Genomic DNA, 20,220 nt, shown 5'->3' with positions numbered 1-20,220 from the left:
CACTGGCTTCTCTCTTTATCCACAATTGATTTCATTTTCTATCACTGACACAGCATACATCTATATGGTGAAGACTATTAAATATGCCGTCTGATATTCGGAGCTTCTTTGGGGGGAAGACTCCCCAGAGCTCTGCCGAAGCGCCTAAGTCCGCGAAGAAAGAAGTAAGTCGGCGAAACCAATCAATATTTCAATTCACGGAAGACTGCTTTGCTTTCAGAACCTGGATTATTCGCTTCAATCTCGATCCTCGAAAGTTTGTGGCTAACGTTTTGACAATAGACCCCTTCTGCCACAAGGAAACAGCGTAATTCATCCTCTGCTATGCTCCAAATTCCAATTTTAACCATTTTATAGGAGGCAGAAAATTCGTAGAAGATAGCGACGACGAGGAGGCCTCACCGGTGAAAGCGCCGACTCCCAAAGCCAAACCAAAGAGCAAGCCGTATGTGTCCATTCGGCGGATATGCCACTGCTAGCAGTTCTGACCACTATTCCCTATTATAGCAAGGCCGATGAAACGAAAGGAGAACCCACGAGCACCTCGGACTACTTTGCTTCTAGCAAAAAGCCTGGTCGTCCAGCCAAGGCTAATTCGACAAACGAAACCCCATCAGCCAAGAACGGAACCACGAATGGGGAAAAGAGCATCGTTGAGACTTCCACGAAAGCCCCAAAGAGAGGAGCTTCCAAGAAGGCTACAAAAATCGTGAACGACGACGAAGGTCTCGGTGGAGATGATGTTTTTGCGACTGAATTTGGAAAGCCTGGCAAAGGGGACGATGATTATGTCGAGGGAGGTGACAGCGGCTCCGATGACGATTTCGAAGTGCTCGAGGTCAAACCCGCAACCGCATCCAAACGATCCCAGAGGACAGAGCCAATCATCGATGAAGACGATGATGTAGTGATGGATGACCTTCCCAAGCCACCCCCAAAAGCAGCAGCTCGAACTGGCCGCAAGCGCAAGTCGGAAGCGTTGGTTGATAAGGATGAAGATGAAGATTTCGAGGACGTCAAGAAGCCCGTGTCTCGATCTAAGGCAGCTAAAGCACCTGCTTCTCCAACTGCCAAGCGACAGAAGGCCAGCCCCAAAAAGAAGAAAGAGGAGGAGCCGGAAAATAAGGAAATCCAGGACATTTTCGATAGCATTCCGACGATTCGGCCTCCAACGCCCCCTCAAGACGACGGGGAGAAGAAGAAATGGCAATTTGGCGCTCAGCGGTCTCGCACACCTCCAACTAGTGGATCTAAAGATATGCCTGTTGGCGCCGAGAACTGCCTGGCAGGATTGGCATTTGTCTTCACCGGTATTCAGGAGACCCTTGGTCGTGAAGAAGGACAAGAGCTTGTTAAGCGATACGGTGGCAAGGTGACTGGGGCACCGAGCTCTAAAACCAGCTACGTTGTTCTTGGAAGCGATGCAGGCCCTTCGAAGCTCAAGAGCATTGCTAAGCACAACATAAAAACTATCAGTGAAGATGGCCTCTTTGAATTGATCCGCCGCCTTCCAGCCAATGGAGGCTCTGGAAAAGCTGCATCCAACTACGAAGCCAAACAGAAGGCTGACGAGGAGAAGGTTCGAAAGATGGCAGAGGAAATTGATGCCGAAGAAAAGAGGAAGAAAGCTGCAGAGGAGAAGAGAAAGCAAGCTGCTAGCGCTACTTCACACACCCCACAGACTTCAAAGGCTTCGGAGACCGTGAAGTCATCCCAACCCCCAGTCGATGACCAACTATGGACTACCAAGTATGCTCCAACATCTCTTTCCATGATCTGTGGAAACAAACTTTCCGTCGAGAAGATTGGAACTTGGCTGCGCAACTGGCGTAAAAATGCGAAGACGAACTTCAAACTACCCGGGAAGGATGGCAGTGGAATATATCGTACCGTCATGATTCACGGCCCCCCTGGTATTGGTAAGACCACTGCTGCACATTTAGTTGCTAAGTTAGAGGGATACGATGTCGTGGAGTCGAATGCCAGTGATACAAGAAGCAAAAAAATGGTTGAGAACGGTACCCTGGGTGTTCTTGATACCACATCTCTCCAAGGCTACTTTGCCGGAGAAGGCCAAAAGGTTGATAGCAGCAAGAAGAATGTTTGCTTGATCATGGATGAAGTCGACGGTATGTCTGCAGGTGACCGTGGGGGTGTCGGTGCACTGGCGGCTATTGCTAAGAAGACCAACGTTCCACTTATTCTCATTTGCAATGAACGAAGATTGCCCAAGATGAAGCCATTTGACTTTGTCACATTCGATGTGCCCTTCAGGCGACCTACGGTCGAGCAGATCCGAGCTAGATTGCGCACGATCTGTTTCCGCGAAAAAATCAATATCCCGCCTCCTGTTTTGGACAGTCTCATCGAGGGCACGCATGCCGATATCCGACAGGTCATCAACATGTTGTCCACTGCCAAGCTAGACCAGGAGAGCCTTGATTTCGATCAAGGCAAGCAGATGTCAAAAGCATGGGAGAAGCACATCATTCTAAAGCCTTGGGACATTGTTAGTAAAATCCTGAGTGCCCAGATGTTTTCTCCCAGTTCCACTTCCACCTTGAATGACAAGATTGAACTCTATTTCAACGATCACGAATTCAGTTATTTGATGCTTCAAGAGAACTATCTGAAGACAAGACCGACTCTCGCAGGAAATTATCATGATAAGGAAAGGAATTTGAAGCTTCTTGAATTGGCAGATAATGCAGCCGAGAGTATCAGTGATGGTGACCTGGTCGACCGTATGATTCACGGAACTCAGCAACAATGGTCTCTTATGCCTACCCATGCTGTCTTCAGTTTTGTTCGACCTGCCAGTTTCCAATTTGGAAATATGACCGAAAGGGCAGGATTTGCTAGCTGGTTGGGCCAAAACAGCAAACAAGGTAAGGATGGAACTATTTACAATAACACATTGGATATCACGCTGACCACTATTATTATAGGCAAATTGACACGTTTTGTAAAAGAAATTCAGGGTCACATGCGGTTGCGAAGTTCCGGCAACCGAGACGAGATTCGTCAACAATACATCCCTCTTCTATGGGAGAAATCTGTTCGCCGTCTCATGGAAGAGGGTAAAGACAGTGTCGATGATGTCATTGATTTTATGGATTCCTATTTCCTGACTCGTGACGATTTTGATGCGATGATGGAATTGGGACTTGGCCCGATGGATCAGTCTAATGTCAAGTTGGAGACACAAACCAAAGCCACATTCACACGTCTGTACAATTCGCGCTCACACCCATTGCCTTTCATGAAGGCTAGTCAGGTGATTGCACCAAAGAAGGGACCCAAGGAGAAACCGGATATTGAAGATGCCATCGAAGAGTCGGACGAAGAAGAAGTTGTTGAAGAAGCTAAGGATGACGAGGAGGAAGAACTTGATTTGAAGAAAGATAAATACGTCTCCGCGCCAAAGAAAAGGGCTGTGAAGGGTGCTGCGAAGGGTAAGAAAACAAAGAAACCAGCAGCGGGCGATGATTTCATTGACGATAGCGAGGAGAAGCCAAAGAAGGGCCGCAAGGGTAAGGCCAAGGCTTAAGATTGAAGTCTTTTTTCTTTCTGTGCCTCTTTGTACCATATCATTATTATTTTATCTCTTCCAGAAGCGTCGTCTGTTAACGATGTCCGCATACCTCCATTCAGCAGCATATGTATCATGATTTTAATTCAACCTCAAATGAGTTTGCTTTTATTGCTCTTCTTTTAATTAATTAGGGATGAACACAAAGTATCATTCATAGCATCATCCATAGGCCTGTGAATATTCGACAGCCTGCTCAATATCCATCCTCCTGTTTCATGTAAAAGTCGTTAACCGTGTAAAATAAAAACCCGCAGTACTTTCAGCCTCTCATTCCCGAATCAATCCCTTTCACTGTTTGATTGAGGATTCCGTTGTTACCAACGTTTGACTGCGTACACTCTTCTTTTCTGTCGCGGGCTCACGATTTTTCCTGCCCAGGGCATGGATACCTCGATGTTTAGCAGCCCACTTCTTCCCTTCTTCCTGGTATTTCGCATCATCCTCACGTTTAAGACTAGCTCCACGCACAAAGAAAACAGTCACGAAAAAGGAGACGCAGCAGCACGCAACCATGAAGTAGTAAATGTTTCGAATTCCCAGAGCTTGAGTAGTCAGTACATAGGAAAAAATACATAAGAATACAGATCAACTTACTATATGCATGAAGAGCAGTCGACTTCTGAGCCGCAGAAATTTCCAACGTGCTGGCGCTAAGGCTGGTTGGATCAGAGATGATTTTAGACAACACGCTCGGAGATACTACAGAAGTAAGTTGCATCCTACATACCATATGAAACAATTTGTTAGAACCTTGAACCTCTTCAAATAATAATAAGAAGCGTATATATTCTCAACTCACCGGACAGTGTTATTCAAAATGGCACCACAAGCAGATAGCGCAATAGTACCACCTAGGAGACGGAGAAAGTTCCTAGTAGCCGTGGCAACAGCCATCTCATTTCTTTCAACGTTAGCTTGGATAGCAACCAAGTTTGTCTGTAGCGTCTGGCCAGATCCGATGCCACTCAGTATCTGAAAGCCAACTAGTTTGGCGATAGAAGTGTCGGGTGAGATTGTGGAGAGTAGGCCGCATGCAATGCTCCAAATAGCGAAGCCTACCCATATATTGATGGTATAGTTGCCTGTCTTTGAAACAAGGAAGCCAGAGGTAAATGATGTGATGCACTGAGTCAACACAAGAGGGAGAAGCAGGACACCAGACATGATTGGAGAGGCGGAATAGACGACTTGGAAGTATTGCGGTAGCTGGACTTGATTAGTAAATTGGGTAGACAGTTTTGATAAAAGAATTTACATAGAAGAGGTTGGCGTAAAACATGAATCCTGTGAAGAATGCTCCGCATAGTGCGCCGGAGACAGTCGAGTTTCTGAATATATGCACTGGGAGGTATTAGTATAGATTTGAAAATGCGGACCGAGGGGACATGGCATACTTGGGATAAGCGGGAGTGCTGCAAACTTCATTTCCACTACAATGAAAATAACGAGGGACACAGATCCAATGACTAGAGGGGCTATAACACCGGCTGAGCTCCAGGCGTACTTAGTTCCTCCCCTATACTTCTGTTAGAATTTGAAATGGCTTGCTGTGTAATCAATCCTACCCACCAGGATATCGGTATTAAAACCAGGACCGCGGCAATGAGCATAGTGACACATCCTAAATAATCGATCTGCTTAAAGCGGACTCTAACATCCCCTTTGACTCGCTTCAAGGGAAGCACGAATAAAACAACAAGCATCGAGATACCGGTCAATGGAATATTGATATACTGGTGATATGTCAGTGAAAAGTAGGGTAATTTTATAGCCACTCATTTGATGTTTATAGGACTCACAAAACACCACCGCCAAGAGACTTTTTCCGTGAAGAGACCGCCGATGAGAGGACCGATAGAATTTGATAATGCCACCACTACTCCGATAATACCCTGATATGTACCACGTTTCTCCAACGACACAACATCGGATACAGTAATCATGACCGAAGTTAAGATTCCCCCGCCGCCAATTCCAGCAATGGCTCCTGTAAGAAGAGGTCAAATGGGATATGAAGAGTAAGGCAGACAGAGTGAATGAACTGAAATTCACTTACTGAATACTATGAGCATGACCATACTTTGCGATACAGCGCACAAGATGGAACCTATCAGGAAAAATCCCATACTAGAAACAAGCACAATCTTTCGACCAAATATATCTGATAAACGGCCATATAGCGGTTGACATGCCGTTGATGTGAGAAGATAAGAGGTGCCGACCCATGATTCGATATCTGAATCATGAAAGACACGCCCGAGAGTTGGCAGAGCAGTTGACACGCTATTTTAAGTAAGTATGACAGATCTCCTGTGAAATCCATAGCATAGTTTACTTACATTGTTTGGTCAAGTAGTGCACCTAGAGAAATAACAGTCAATATTAATCACTGATCTGCATTTGACGAGCTATTTATAGACGAGAAGAAACTCACAGAATAGAGCACAGCTGAGGCCGGCGAACACTATCAGTAATTGTTTGAGAGGCAATAGATTGGTTTGATCTTGAATTTTGCTCGTCTCATTTCCATTGATCTCAGACACAGGCTCATTGGCCTCTACGTGACCGGGATTGTCGCCGTGTTTGGCCTGGTCTGCGATGGGCACATGTGGATCCGTAGTGCTGGAGCTGGCGGGCGGCGAAAGCACCGGGTCCGAATGCTTATCCATGATCTAAGTGGACCGAATATAGTGCTTAGTATTGACCTCGAGGCAGATCAAGTTTAGGCTGCAAGAAAGGCTTTATCTGGGCAAGAGTGTGGGGATGTGGACTTGTGTGCTCTCTGGCACAAATTAGTGTATATGAAGCAGAAAAAATTTGAGTCATGCCCCGCGATAAGACGGTGAAGTTCTGGAGAAAATTTCCAATGAAACATCGGATTTAGATCCGGGTGAACTCGTAAACAAGGAAATTATTTAGTTTTACGGTTAATCGGCTCTTTAGTGGATTTTTTACAAGTCACCGTCCCTACTAGGAAATCATCGCCGGTCCGGGGCCGGCATTAACAATTGAGTTCCGCGTGGGATCCCGATATCTTAGAAATCTCGGCTAATGAGATGTTTGTGCTAAGGCTTTCTCCCGACTACCTAACTATATAAGTCCAGTCTAACACTACTAGGATGTACTTTGATCCTTTCTAAACCCTTGATATTACTTCCATCTCATTATACACTTTCTATGTACTTCATTGGTCACATGGTGACCTGGAAGCTGGCCATCCAAATTCATTTTATGAAGTATTGGTAACAAGTTGAATATCTACTGGTAGCTCACAGACTTGAAAAATGGCAGAGATTTCGAAAACTTGACATCTTGTCTAATTGGGCTTCCGTCTATACATTGCTACAAACATGCAGACAAATTCTTGAGATTAGCCGAGAAGTTCTTAACTTCTTTGCATTCCGATCTGGACTATAGCTTTGAATCATTTGAGAACTTTCCTATCACTATTACTGACTCTCTCCGAATGTTACTATCATATGATTGTATTACTCGCCAACCTCTCTGTCATCATCCCACTGTACCCATTTCATGATTGGCCAACTCAAAGTAGCTTGTCGGATTTTCTTGCCCCAAATGTAGAAGGGAATCCAGAAGATGAGAACACCTCCACAGATCGCAGCCATCTCTCCATATGCAACATTGTAACCGTGTTTGTCAACCCAAGGATTGGTGTAGAATCCCAACAAGAAGCCGAATGCCGATTTGAACGCTAGTTGAGTAACGACAATTTCTCCGGCAATAGGTCGATAACTATCAATGGTGTACACGAGGGAAACGTTGGTTGCTTGTGTAATGGTGAAATTTACTTTTGATTGTTAGAAGAACTCACTCCGTCATATGGGATGTTCGATACTTACTTAAACCAATTCCAATAGTGGGCACAATCCAATGCATTTGCCAGTGGATACCACATCCATATAGAGCTAATGCAAGGGGTCCAGTGATAGCACCAACCATAATAGCTGGAAGGCGCATTTCTGGTTCGCGAATACCACCATTTCGTCGAGTGAAATAGTCGGCCACCCAATCAGAGAAGTAGCCACCCAATAAGATTCCAAAAGCACAACCTATTATGGCTGAAACAAAGCATAGTCCTGATTGCCATGACTCAAAGCCATATGCAGTCTGAAATGCCGAAGAGACGTTGGAGGTGATCGCTGTAATAAATCCGATAGTAACCGACATGACAAGAGTGGCCCATAGGACGGGAGGAAGGAGGAGCAAGCCGACAGGTCGAATTGTCATCTGCCACAATGATTCATCGGTATATCTGCCGTGGTATAACCTAAGGCCCTGCAGCCATCCTCTATCTTTCTTGCCCTCTGCAGTTGTTACTACCTCTTGAATCTCTGACATTCCCCCTTCCTCTCCTTTGATACCCCGCTGGACCCGTTCACCAGAAGATGTTAACATGGTGATGGCGCTTCTCTCGGAGACAGGTCGATTGTATGCCGTCTCCGGGAAAGTAGCGTATATAACAAGAGTGACACTTCCAATCAAAGCAATAGCAACATAGTAGATATAGCGCCATGGGTGATACTTGACAATGAAACCATCGATAATCGCACCGCTGGCAACACCCAGATTGAGAGAGGCGTTGTATAAACTGTCTTCGCATTAGTTTTCAAATACCTCAAAGAGAAGTACTAAGGATCATACGCTGTAATGGCACCGCGCTCATGGAGGAAGAAGATATCGGCAATAGTAATTGGGGCAAGACATTCTCCAGCTCCAGCGGCGATACCCATCACGATTCTCGCGACCAAGAAATTCGCATATTCTTTAGCCACCGCACACCAAATAGCGGTGATTAAATAGATAGTAAACGAAGTGACGTAAACAGCGCGACGTCCGTACTTGTTGATCAGAGGCATCCACAACAGGTTACCCAGGCCTTGGAATAGGGCAGTGCAGTTGAAGAAATAGGCTGTTTTCGCGATTGCACTTGATAGACCGGTCTCTTGCCAGTTTGGAAAGAAGTCTTCGGCAGTCTGGATGATTGCAAGAGTAGGACCAGCTGCAAGGAAGTTGCACAGAACCATCGCGAGACAAACTGCAATGGCAGTGTACAGCTTAAACCATCTTGGCCTTGAAGAAATCAGTGTTTCATCTCAAAGGAGGGATAAGGAAGCTCTGGTACCAGTTAAGAGGATCTTTGGGGTCAGATGAGGGCGTTGGAACTAGAATGACCTCGTTGGTCTCGTAGTCTCGTAGTCGCAGATGTCCAAGAGTCTTCATCTGCGCCTCATCTTTCTCCTTGCGACCCGACAACGCTTCATCGCGCTCTGTAACTTGCATGAGGGCGTTTTTGTGGGTGTTCGTGGGTTATTTGATGATCTTCACCCAACACAGGACGCCTTGATGATTTATACATTGTCTGCCCAGCTGAACACTGTACCTTGGGAGCTGTCATGCGGGGGGTCCACATAATCTGGGGAAGCTTAATGTGATTGAGGTCCACTTCCCGGGGTGGAGGCATTGTACACTGCGTTGGTCTGTGCATTATAACCTGGCCAATCATCGAAATTCATAACGCGGGGAAAGAAAAGCAGTCGTCAGCTTTAGAAACGCGAAGCGGAAATAGTAGCATGTCTCATTCTAGGGTTTGGGGTGAGCAAGAGCCTAATTGTCCTTGCTGATTCTAGCAAGTAAGTTTTCTGCCGCTAGGTCACATTGATTTTCATTGTCAAGAGCCGGGATTGAGAAAAAAGCCATACAACTGTTTTATTTCTATTAAGACCGGGTAGATACAACGATTTCAGGCGTATCGTGTATTGAGGGCGATCTTGAGTCCTTCAAGAGCCAAGGTGGAGGACAATACCCGACGCTTCCTGGACAAAGGGCCAAAACAGTTCAGTTGTGGGTTAGCGAGCTCGAATCAATTATAAACCTTACTTAGTTTAATATTTGAGTTCCCAGATTGGCTTCGCTCAGTATGTGTCTATGTATGCTAGTCCAATCTAAAGGATTCCATTAGGAACATGGCTATTGGGATCTGGAATTCACAGAATTTTGTCCAATGGATTCCTGCACCTAGCACCAGGAGTGGCGCCTCAGACACGTATATCACTTTGATGAATATCTCAAGTAACACATTACTGGCAATGGTAAGCGATACTATTCTGAAAAGTCGGGGCTTTACGGGCATTTACTTCGGGTGTGGGGTGGCTTCAGAGTGGGAAGCCCTCATTACCGGGTTTCTCTATGTGAAGTTCAATCTTTTCTTTCCTTGTCCACAAGGCCGAACTTGAAGATATTTAAAAGATATTTATATTTCTTTCTAGATATACAAATGCCAATTCTAAGCGAGCTTTTAAAAATTTGGGTTGGATATGCAATATTAAGATTATCTATTTTGTCTATTGAGTATAGAGATATGATTCACCCGCCCCCTTTCAGCCAGTTATGGTGGAACTAATTCTTTCTTCAAGCCTTTGAATCCTCCATCCGTGCCTGACGCTCCTCCTCCTTTCTCCTCCACCCGGCAGCAAACTTCCATTGCAAGATAGGACCACCCAAAGCAACGATTTGAACAGCGGCACATATTGTGAAGGTCGCTCCAGCCCCAACGGCATTAATAAGTGGCATCACGAAGCTGGTACCACCGGCCGCGAAGAGACAACGTGCTAGATTGATGCTGGCGCTAGCAGCTGCACTCCTTTCATGATAGATGTCAACAAGGTAGGTCATGATGACAGATTGCATAGATACCACAGTCCAACCTGTGATAAATGTTGAGATGATTGGAACGGCAATATGAACTCTGTATTGAATGGTCCAGCCAAATAGAATCAGAGACAAACATTGTAGGACAGAGAACAGGGGAACAAGTCGGAGTCGGGCCTTTTCGAGAGGGAAGTCTTCCTGGGTCATGGTTTGCGTCTCCTGTGTGTCTGGGCTACTGCTCTCAACACTTTGAGCCTCAAATTTGGCTTTAATTTTGCGATAATCCAAATCCAAGATTTTACCGGTGATGAGCGTTCCAACCATTGAGCCCACGCCGTTAGCAATGAAAGTCAGACCAATTTGAATCTCACTTAGACCATAGTGATTCTTGAAAAGGGATGACATGGCCGTGATGCTCATTTGCCATACAGCATAGTAGACGGCGAGGAAAAAAATGATAGGCGCTGCGTGTTTGCTAATAAGAATGCGAAAAGGGCCGATGAGGTCGATGCGCTTTTTTGCTCCAGGGGGTGGAGTAGTATCTGGATCCCATTTAACTGTCGTAGTCCTCTTATACACATTTAATGGATATCCAGCTATCCAGTTCGATGGCACTCGACTGCCATTTGAAACGATGGACCGAAGAGTCTCGGGAAGTAGTATCAATAAAGCGATCAGGAAAACTCCACTGTAGATTACCAGAAGCCAAAATATCGCTCTCCACCCCAAGGTTCCTGCCAACGCACCTCCGATGACTGGACCTACGGCAACGGGGACGAGCAAGCCTGCTTGGAAGATACCCATGAAGCCTCCACGCTCAGCACGGGTAGTGATATCACCAATCACGCCGGAGCCGATCGCGATCGTGCTGGCACTACCTGTGCTTTGAAGACAACGTAGAACAATTAATGTCGCATAGTTCTTAGCTTCTGCTAGGCCAACACAGGCGCCGAGAAAGATAACAAATGTGAAAGCGTATGCAACTCGGCGTCCTTTGACATCGGAGACAGGGCCCCAGAGACTAGGCGCAAGGCCTTGAAAAATAAGATAAGAAGTGACAGTCAGATCTATAAGCTCGAGCGATACTCCGAAATCTGTCGCGATTGTTGGTAGAGCTGGAAAATAGATGTTTGATGCGCACCCGGAGACTATTTACTATTAGCAAATAGCAGGCTTGGAGGTTTTTATGCCTTTATCTTACAGGTTGCAGCCGTCGAAACAACTACAATGATCAGCCATTTTTGTTTCTTGTCGAATATGCTGTAGGGTGGTTCGAGTGCGGTTGCTGTCGGCTCAGTAGCGGAGGGTTGCTCCCCAGCTTTCGTTGACATTGCTGTGCCTTTGTGGATTAAAAGAGGGAGAAATGCTATGCGCAAGCTAAAAAATGGGATCAAGTAAGTGGATTATAGAGTAGGCTGGTTTCAGAAGTAATTTCATTGGAGGGTGATATCAATTCCTTTATAATTCTGGGTTGGATAAAGTAACCGGCCCCACAATTTTTCTTTCACAAAAATAATGAACCCTCGCTTACGAGGGTCCGCCACCCATATGGAACAGATCACCCAAATGGAACATTTTTGCTAAATCGTACTACAACTACTATTTACCACACCACCATATAGTTAATTAATTAACTAAAAATAATAAACAAATCAATCAGCCATTTTAATATTAGAATACAAAATCAAGTTAATTTCCCCGGCGTTTTTTGGCTCTTCCATGCTTCCTAATTTCAACCAATATCTTCTTCCACTTCCGCTTCGTCTTTTCTTGATCGGCTTTTTCAGTCAATTTATATTCTTTTAGCTTCATTTCTTTGATCTGGCTTGAATTGATAATACCAGTGATTTGCGTATAACGGCGAGAAGCATCATACCTAGCGTGACGTGCTCCCATAATAGCTTGTGTAGAATCGAATTCCCGTTGCAGTTAGACAGCCAACATTGCCTGAGTCTCAGCACCCTTTACAAGCTTTGCTAGCCCTTCTTTAAAACGTTCAGTAGTAGGATCATATTGATTAATACGATCGCTAATTCTTCGAACTCTCTCAGCGGTTTTTGGGGTGCTAAACTCAGTATTTTGTGAGTTAACTGATAGTGTATCTTCCCGGGATATATTATCATAATATGGATCGTACGAATCCAATTCATCGGTAATAAGCTTAGAATTAATTGGCCAAAGGCCAGTTAATTTAAACCCAAGCTTGATTATATGTGGCCGGAAGGTTTTGCGTCTAATTTCACTGATTAAATGTAGGAATTCATCCTTTGAAAATTTACGGCATCCAGTCATTGTAGCCGCCTCAACTGCCTCACTATACCAGTGTTTATATACACTAAACACTCCAACATCTAGAGGTTATAGTATATGGCTAGTATGTAAGAGTAAGAAGAATAGAATGATATCATTCTTCTCACAAAATTCAACAAATTAACGCGTTAAATGTGATCCAAAACGATCGCATAAAACTAGCCTCTTTTTCCCAATGGTACGAGAAATTGTCTATTTATAAAACAGCTGAATCCATTGATATGCTAATATATTATTGATATAGCCAGTATCAGTTATAGCAAGATGCTCATCGTCTTCAATTTTATCAAACCAACGTAGTAATGCTTGTTTAGCGCTTAGAATAATCAGCGGTGGGCATATAAAGCCATCAGCCGAAACAGCCTCTAAAACAGTAATAGACTCGCGATTGGTAACTAAGCCATTAAATAGCTTCTTTTTTGGATGTCTTATAATAATAAATTGATCGCGACCGACACCAATTTGGAAGCCAGTTTCGTCAAAATTGTAGATATCTTGTTGACAGATGCTATATTTAGCCACTATACGTTGATAGTCTTAAAACCATCTCTCTATAACGGATTTATCCAGTACAGTAGCTCTTTCAACATCAAGAGCTCGCCGACGTCGTATATAGTACTTAGGATACCGTTTAAGAAAACGCTTTAGCCAATGGTCGCCAATTTGTGGGGGATCTGTGGTGGTGTCGGTATGATCTTCTTCCAGAATTGAATCGGCAGCAATAGCAATTTGACGGCGATTTATTGATGCTCCGACCGCATCAAAATAATCAATATATTCACATAAAGCCTTCTCCTGTGCAATACTAAGCTTCCGGCCATTAGGTTGTCGTTGGAAAAGCGATTTTCCACCTTGCCAGCGCCGACGAAGACGGCCTTCAGGAACCGCGAATTCTCGCGCAGTCTTCCTAATATTAGGCTTAGATTGCTCAGAGAGAGACTCTATTGCCAGCTGAATCTGGTTCTCTATATCTTTATTGGTTTTAGGCATTGTTGGTGGTGTGGTAGATGATAATAGTGGTTGTGGTAAGATTTAGAAAAAATGTTCCATATGGGTGATCTGTTCCATATGGGTGGCGGACCCTCGTAAGCGAGGGTTCATTATTTTTGTGAAAGAAAAATTGTGGGGCCGGTTATGTTGTGGCGACTGGAGTTGAACTGCGGAGTTGAGAGCGGAGTTGAGCCCATACTACCGGAATTGAGACTCTCAGATCCGTCGGACCCACATTTCCAGACTGCATACAGGAACAGACACGGAACTGAGATTGATTGTATGATAATTTTCTAAATAATAATCTAATATTTGATTATAATGTGCTCTTGAACCATTCAGTTTCTCTATCCCGCCCATTTTCATCCCCATTTTCATTTTAAAGAAAGAACCGATACGACCATGGGCTCCTCGAACGACACCCCAAACTTCGGAAAACGCTTTGCAGTCCTAAATTTAGATTGGATGCACATTCTTACAAATGCTATCCAGGGTACAGATGAGGGAAAGAAATATATTCATAGTTGTTCCCGATGGAATGATGCAGTCCATCAACTTGATCCGCGGCCATTGACTGTTTTCTCGACCCTTGCATTTACGCGTGGGCAGCCGGAAGTAGAGGCCAACAAACCATTCGCTCGTCTTATTTTCCCGTTCGGATCATTCGAAGCAGGATCGAAAGATACGCAGATCGACTCCCGGTTCTTGGTAGATGACAAGGACATCGTTCTTCAGAAGACTAGATGGTCAGCGACCACCGGAAGTTCGCTTGAGCAGATTCTGAAAGCCCAAGGGATCGATACTGTTGTGATTGTAAGACGTTTGGGTTACCATGAATGGAACAGAGAAAATACTAACTTTTTTCCTAGTCTGGATTGAGCCTTTCGGGTGCTGTTATGAGTACGATTTATCGACTTTTTGATTTGGATTACAACATTTTTGTCATCTCGGATAATGTAGTCGAGTTACCCGTGGACCAGACTGAGGTCTTCTCGAAGGTCCTGTGTGGCACTTTACTTCCAAAAATGAATTTAAGCGTCGTATCTTTGGAGCAAGCTTTGACGGCACTGATAAAGAGCCGGTAAAGGGTTGACTGGTCTTTGGAAATGTGATGAACCGCATAACGTGGACGACGGGCATTAAAGATTTTGAACATTTGCTGCAAGTAGCATCAGTCCAGAGATTTGGATCTAAAGTAGAATAAAGAAAGCAAGAGCTGCCATTTTTGATTGTTCATTCAAGCCATAAACGGAGGGCTAATATATTCAACCCCCATGAGTGCACACGGTTACTGCATAAAGCATCGTCCCAAATTCATCGATATCTTCCAACCAGTGGTCTACTCGTCCTCTTCGTTTTGCAATTTCAGGCTCTTCCATATCCGTTGGAAGTGGCCAGAGCTCATCAATCGCCAAGCTTTGTTCTGTCCACTCCGATAGGTGAATATTGTATTCTCCTTCCCAGCCACTGCGAGACTGTGCTTGCCATAATGATTTGCTAGACCCAGCAGGAAGCCCGCGTAACTCAGTTGCAAGAAAAGTAGGAATTTCCTCTTGTGTTGAGAGGATGCTATCAAAAAGATATGTCACATAAAGCGCTCGGCGCTTTGTTTCGGTAACAATCCACTCTTCCCACCTGGGCCGTGTTCGGTGCTGATCAGCCACGCACATAAGTCCATCTTTCGATGAAATATGGGCTAGAGTCTGAAGATTTATGACTGCAGAGCGAAGGTCACTATTTGGTTCGTGATTGAGTCGAAAGAATAAGATTAAGCAGTAAATAAGATAGGCTTGAAATGCCGCTAGAAGAGAAATATCATCGTAGGATGCATGATATTCCATTAGCGATTCCATTTCTCGGCGAATAACCATCATCGCCGTTGCTTCGCTTCCTGGTAATGGATTTTCGCATATGCGGACTAGACTCAAGCATGCCGTGAGGGCCGAGCCTGCTGACTGCGCCGATATTTGTAAGGGGTGGATAAATGGTGGTATTCGACGACCGCCAACTGCAATGGCTGCATATGATTTCAACGTACGGAAAATAAAAACACTCACACCAGGAGAGTACTGTTTGACTTTTTGTCCAGGAATTGGAATGTAAGGGTTCATCCAACGAGTCGTGATCTCGTCAGCATTAATAGGACAAAATAGATCCAGATTTGAGAAATCAAGCCCGTCGTCAATTGATGATATAGCTGTTGCATGAGCTGGCACAGTATTCAAAAATACACGCTCGCTTGCTGGTTGTGCTAAAATCAGAGGTTCTTCTGTGCGATTGGCTATAGGCATGCCACCGCTGAGACCGCTCAGTAGAGAATCGGGCAAAGATTCTGGGCTTTGAGGACTTTGTTCAGTTTGACTGAGCATTCGGGCTTCCATATGACTAGCTTGGGTATAAAAACACGGGACATTTCGTTGAATGCATCTGGTGCAGCCTGTAGGCTTACGATCACATTTTGCCTTTGCCGCTGAGCAGTGCTGGCAGGCCTTTTGCCGTGACGTGGCGTACCTGGAGGAGGCCTTCATCGTGTACTTCAGCTGCAGAGGCGAACCAGAATATATCTTGCCAATTTCTGAGCCAATATATCACTCCAGAATATTTATGAAGGAGTTGGATGTGGGAAAGATCAGATTGAGTAAACTGATTGTCATCCACATGTGCACTCGCATCGTCTGTGTAGCTTTCGGTAACGGTCACTGTTGGTTCATCAGCAATCTAATGGTCAAATTTTGGAAGATATATTTGCTTACCAGGCTTGATAATATCCTGTTCGAACTCTCATAATTCAAGAATCAAAGACCTATGGCTCGATGTTGTAAATGCAGAGATGAATGTAGTTGGCCCCAGGTGCTATACATGGCCACTGCCAAGCTCCACCGCCTACAGTGAGACCTCGGGCTTAAGCCAGGGGGGGGGGGGGGGGGGGGGTGATCAGGTGATCGTCTAGGCTGCAGAGATACTAGAGAGCGCTTGAGTCTTAAAATTTGCATTATTTGTTTTGGCTACAGTTTAATTTTATATACATATCTTTTCTGAGAAATATCAGAGTTGCTTTACGCTTCAATTCGTTGTGAAGCTCATTGGCTAAGAGGATAGTATCCTTTAATTTATGAATTGAAATAAATATAATCTACCCATCAACTGCTTTGACGGGATAATTATTTACTTCCAAGGTTCGAACTTGAAATTTAGTAGTGAATAATTTAATGAATATAAGAGACCGTGAAATTCCTTTTGAATGAAAACCTTGTTTAAAGTCAAATATTTCAAATGTTAAGATTGTGGTATAGTAAAGATGAGACCCTGTTCTATGCATACTGTAGCCTATCCAGCCAGTGTTGACTTGGCGGGGAAATGATCTGCGGAGAACCGCCACCGATCAACTTGATCAACCTGCCCTCCACTCTCTCTTTCACTACCCACTCTACCTTGTTTACTGCGCGACGACCATTTCCCCACCTCCAGGCTGGTCCTGATTGAGACATCCGCTCCCTTGAATTTATTGCTGGAAGCATATGCTTCTCCTTCGTCTGCACGTGCCCTCTGTGAGCATGCCGTGTCGGCTTTGAAGGGTCTCCATTGTGATCACTTAGGCTCAACGCTGTACGCGGAGTGCCGTCGACTAGGCTGTCACTCACGTGCATATTATTGCGAGCTATCAATATCGCAATAGGATAGGAAAATGTCTCTCCTTCACAATGAAGAGTAGGTTGACCAAGAATTTGTTATCTACCCCTCGAATAGCGCATGCCGCAGATCTAACCAAACTAATAGTTTCACTATCTGGCAACTACGATCCTCATACTTGTCCACAATCAAAGATGGAATTGGCGACCGCCTGATAAACGTAAATGATTCCGTCCTCAACACTCCGGGATTCCGCGCCGCCGGCTGGTCGACAGTTTCCACTACCAACAACTCCAGCAGCGCATCTTCCCTCAAACGCACCTACTCACCGCCGATTCCCACAACAACAGCAGTGTCCTCGGAATACTATCGACTCGCCGTCAGAGATGCCAATGCCGCGCGGGATGACATTCAAGGGCTGGGTCTAGAGGAGGGCGAGGATGAAGAAGGTGGAATGGTCACAGGGAAGAGCAATATGGATATGATAAGTCGGCGGCATCATGACAGAGCTGCGAAGAAGAAACTTCGACGTGAACGTGATCGCCAGACCGAGGCCCAGCGCCAAGCGGAAGCGGAAGATGAAGACAGCAGTGATTTGAGCGATAGTGACGACGAGGGAGATAATCTTCGAAGGTTTGTAGCTCCTAGAGAACTGTATGCGCACTTTCCATGTGACTGACCTGAAGCTAGATCTACCGACCAGATTGATTTCCCCAAGGTACCTATTCGTCGTGACCGATCCGATTCCTCTCCAATGCGCTCGTCAGAACAGAATGAGCGACCAGAACTCATGATAACATCACCCTCAACACAAAATCTCGCAAACCATTATCGAGCAGGATCTCTGGGGATATCCCTCAAAGGCACCGAGCGAAGACCACGACGGGATACTACCACAAGCAGTGATCTATCCACCGATAACGAGGTAGACACACAACCGTGTAGGCCAGGTCAAGTGCAATTCTCGAATACCAATGAAGTTTTTGAACGGCCTCGGAGGAGACGCGAGAGAACCGGCAGTCGTGGTGCTGAGAGTATAGCTCTTGAAGACTTGCAAGAGCAGGACGAGGACTCCGGAGTGGAGTCAGTCGGCTCGGCTCTATCCTCTGAATTTGATGCTACAGCCGGATCTGGCTCACTTCTACTGGCTGGTGTGGGCCTCAACGGTAGCTTGAACTCGTCCTCTCCCGTTGCTCTCATGCATCAACTGCCGTCGAACACCGGGCCTCAAAATGGCTCCCCACGAAAGTCGAAGCCCGCGCCAACTCCTGAATTATCAGATCTCCCACCTCCACGACCCATCAGCACCATCCAACCGGTTAGTCTGTTGACTAAACAGCTCAAAACCAGGAACCGAGCACCAAGCAATCCAGTTGAAAAGTTCATGGTACTTTCAGGATCTGGGCAAGGAGACCCCTTATACCTAAAAATCTACCTTCCATTTTCGTCTGATCCAGAGGAGCCTCTCGATCTACCGCTCATGAGAGAATCTAAGCTTTCAGATCATCCCGCAGCGGTCACTGTTGCCGAAGCAATTGGTCTAGCCCTTTGGAAATATTCTGCAGATTCACGCACTCCAACATTGGAGCGCGAGAAGCTTACCGTGAACCACTGGACATTGCGAATGGTTGATGATGGCGAGGTAGAGTATGATTTCCCGGCACTCGGGCGTGTGGTTCCAATGACCGACTTCACCTCAAACAATAATCAAGCGGCGAAGGCGCGGGGGCGTTCACGAGGGAAACCATACGATGAGTTTGCACTGGTGGAAGCCTCGAAGAGCGAGTTTGAAGAAAACGAAAGACTTTATCCTCAGTATAGCCAAGCTGTGACAGCAGAGGAATCTGAGCCACAGGCGGCGAATCTTGCAGTGCCAGGCGCCCAGCCTTCACCACAGATCAAATTGCCAATTGGACGCCAGAATCCAATCCTTCAACCATTTTCATCTGCTCTTAATGACAACACCTTGACCCCTGCTGATCGACCTGCGGTCCCCATATCTCATGCAACACCTCGCATTGGGGTCTCCAAGACTCTAAAGATCCGTTTCTTGAACATTGAGGGTTCCGCGCATGTCATGACTCTCAACACCTCTGCTGATAGTTACATTGCGGAGATATTGGATTCCGTATGTAAACGTTGGGGCTTGGATAAAGGCAATTATCTTCTCAAGGTCATGGGGTCGAATACAGTTGCCCCGCTTGATCGGACTGTTGAAGCCCTAGGACACATTACGGAACTCGATCTTGTCAGGCGGCGTTTTGGGGCAGGCCCTCTTTCTCTTGGCGGATCACCAGGAAGCTCGTCGCCGAATGCACCTCTTCAAGTGGACAACACTACCTCAAACCCCGCTACTGTCAAGAAAGGCAAAAAAGGTGCCAATACGTTACCGTCATCCTCTCAGAAGCAAGATCTTATTGGAGGCTACTATCGCCGTTACCATGTCTACCGAAAACAGCCTATGTCTTTTACCGCCTCCAACCATCGCATGTTGACATTTGATACCGACTACATGCATATTGTACCAGGGGAAACAGGGAAGACCGGTTCCGATGCCAAGACCCGCTCCATCAATTTCAACGATGTGGTAGGATGCAAGGTTAGTCGGCGTCACCCGAAGAGCTTTCGAGTTGTTGTGCTTCGCGGAAACGAGGCTAGCGAGCAGAAACGGTACGACTTCGAAGCTCGAAACCCATCGGAAGCCATCGAGATTGTGGACGAAATCAAGAAGAACATGGCGCATTACCGGATATAAGTTCGCTAAAGAGCTTTTTACGTCTTTTCTTACGTCAACTTTGTATTTGAACTGGGTCGGTATTTGTTCATCCATTCGGGGCGAGGCTTGGTTCGGCGTTCAGTATCTATCTATGGTTGAAATTAAATTCGAGTTTTTCGATATTATCCAATAGACTGTCATATGTAGTCAATCATGCGACAACCTGATGCGTGCTATTCCTTCCAGGTTGCCTTGTATCTTTTACCTAGATCTCCTCTGCTCGATAGAGAGGTTAATGAAACGGGATTAA

The 20,220-nt window shown here is 45.5% G+C and overlaps 8 protein-coding genes across 8 annotated transcripts; 3 read left to right on the top strand and 5 right to left on the bottom strand.

The window, feature by feature from the left end:
• Positions 1-83: 83 nt before the first annotated feature.
• N7478_006618 (replication factor C subunit 1) lies at positions 84-3,550 on the top strand (the record flags this gene model as incomplete). Its single annotated transcript, XM_056922832.1, has 4 exons — positions 84-164; positions 283-307; positions 358-445; positions 508-3,550. 4 exons carry the CDS (start codon positions 84-86, stop codon positions 3,548-3,550), a joined length of 3,237 nt encoding a protein of 1,078 aa, XP_056780869.1.
• Positions 3,551-3,883: 333 nt separating this feature from the next.
• Positions 3,884-6,264, bottom strand: N7478_006617 (MDR family MFS transporter; the record flags this gene model as incomplete). The annotated part of the gene is made up of 10 exons (XM_056922831.1): positions 3,884-4,137; positions 4,190-4,251; positions 4,395-4,801; positions 4,851-4,936; positions 4,990-5,111; positions 5,165-5,328; positions 5,395-5,582; positions 5,652-5,878; positions 5,935-5,956; positions 6,030-6,264. The coding sequence occupies 10 exons, from the start codon at positions 6,262-6,264 to the stop codon at positions 3,884-3,886; spliced, it is 1,767 nt and encodes a 588-aa protein (XP_056780868.1).
• Positions 6,265-7,083: 819 nt separating this feature from the next.
• Positions 7,084-8,896, bottom strand: N7478_006616 (putative MFS transporter; the record flags this gene model as incomplete). The annotated part of the gene is made up of 4 exons (XM_056922830.1): positions 7,084-7,403; positions 7,456-8,204; positions 8,258-8,686; positions 8,739-8,896. 4 exons carry the CDS (start codon positions 8,894-8,896, stop codon positions 7,084-7,086), a joined length of 1,656 nt encoding a protein of 551 aa, XP_056780867.1.
• A 1,128-nt stretch (positions 8,897-10,024) lies between these two features.
• Positions 10,025-11,595, bottom strand: N7478_006615 (putative MFS multidrug transporter; the record flags this gene model as incomplete). The annotated part of the gene is made up of 2 exons (XM_056922829.1): positions 10,025-11,412; positions 11,466-11,595. The coding sequence occupies 2 exons, from the start codon at positions 11,593-11,595 to the stop codon at positions 10,025-10,027; spliced, it is 1,518 nt and encodes a 505-aa protein (XP_056780866.1).
• Positions 11,596-13,111: 1,516 nt separating this feature from the next.
• Positions 13,112-13,564, bottom strand: N7478_006614 (DNA-binding domain-containing protein; the record flags this gene model as incomplete). Its single annotated transcript, XM_056922828.1, has 1 exon — positions 13,112-13,564. The coding sequence occupies one exon, from the start codon at positions 13,562-13,564 to the stop codon at positions 13,112-13,114; it is 453 nt and encodes a 150-aa protein (XP_056780865.1).
• Positions 13,565-13,966: 402 nt separating this feature from the next.
• N7478_006613 (cysteine hydrolase family protein) lies at positions 13,967-14,649 on the top strand (the record flags this gene model as incomplete). The annotated part of the gene is made up of 2 exons (XM_056922827.1): positions 13,967-14,377; positions 14,434-14,649. 2 exons carry the CDS (start codon positions 13,967-13,969, stop codon positions 14,647-14,649), a joined length of 627 nt encoding a protein of 208 aa, XP_056780864.1.
• A 180-nt stretch (positions 14,650-14,829) lies between these two features.
• Positions 14,830-16,092, bottom strand: N7478_006612 (uncharacterized protein; the record flags this gene model as incomplete). The annotated part of the gene is made up of 2 exons (XM_056922826.1): positions 14,830-15,949; positions 16,076-16,092. The coding sequence occupies 2 exons, from the start codon at positions 16,090-16,092 to the stop codon at positions 14,830-14,832; spliced, it is 1,137 nt and encodes a 378-aa protein (XP_056780863.1).
• A 1,157-nt stretch (positions 16,093-17,249) lies between these two features.
• Positions 17,250-19,949, top strand: N7478_006611 (Sin1 family protein; the record flags this gene model as incomplete). The annotated part of the gene is made up of 3 exons (XM_056922825.1): positions 17,250-17,272; positions 17,342-17,827; positions 17,885-19,949. 3 exons carry the CDS (start codon positions 17,250-17,252, stop codon positions 19,947-19,949), a joined length of 2,574 nt encoding a protein of 857 aa, XP_056780862.1.
• Positions 19,950-20,220: the final 271 nt, after the last annotated feature.

This window comes from Penicillium angulare (assembly GCF_028827245.1).
Source record: "Penicillium angulare strain IBT 27051 chromosome Unknown utg000004l_segment0_segment0, whole genome shotgun sequence".
Lineage (NCBI taxonomy): Eukaryota > Fungi > Ascomycota > Eurotiomycetes > Eurotiales > Aspergillaceae > Penicillium > Penicillium angulare.
This window is presented reverse-complemented; position numbering and strand designations above follow the sequence as displayed.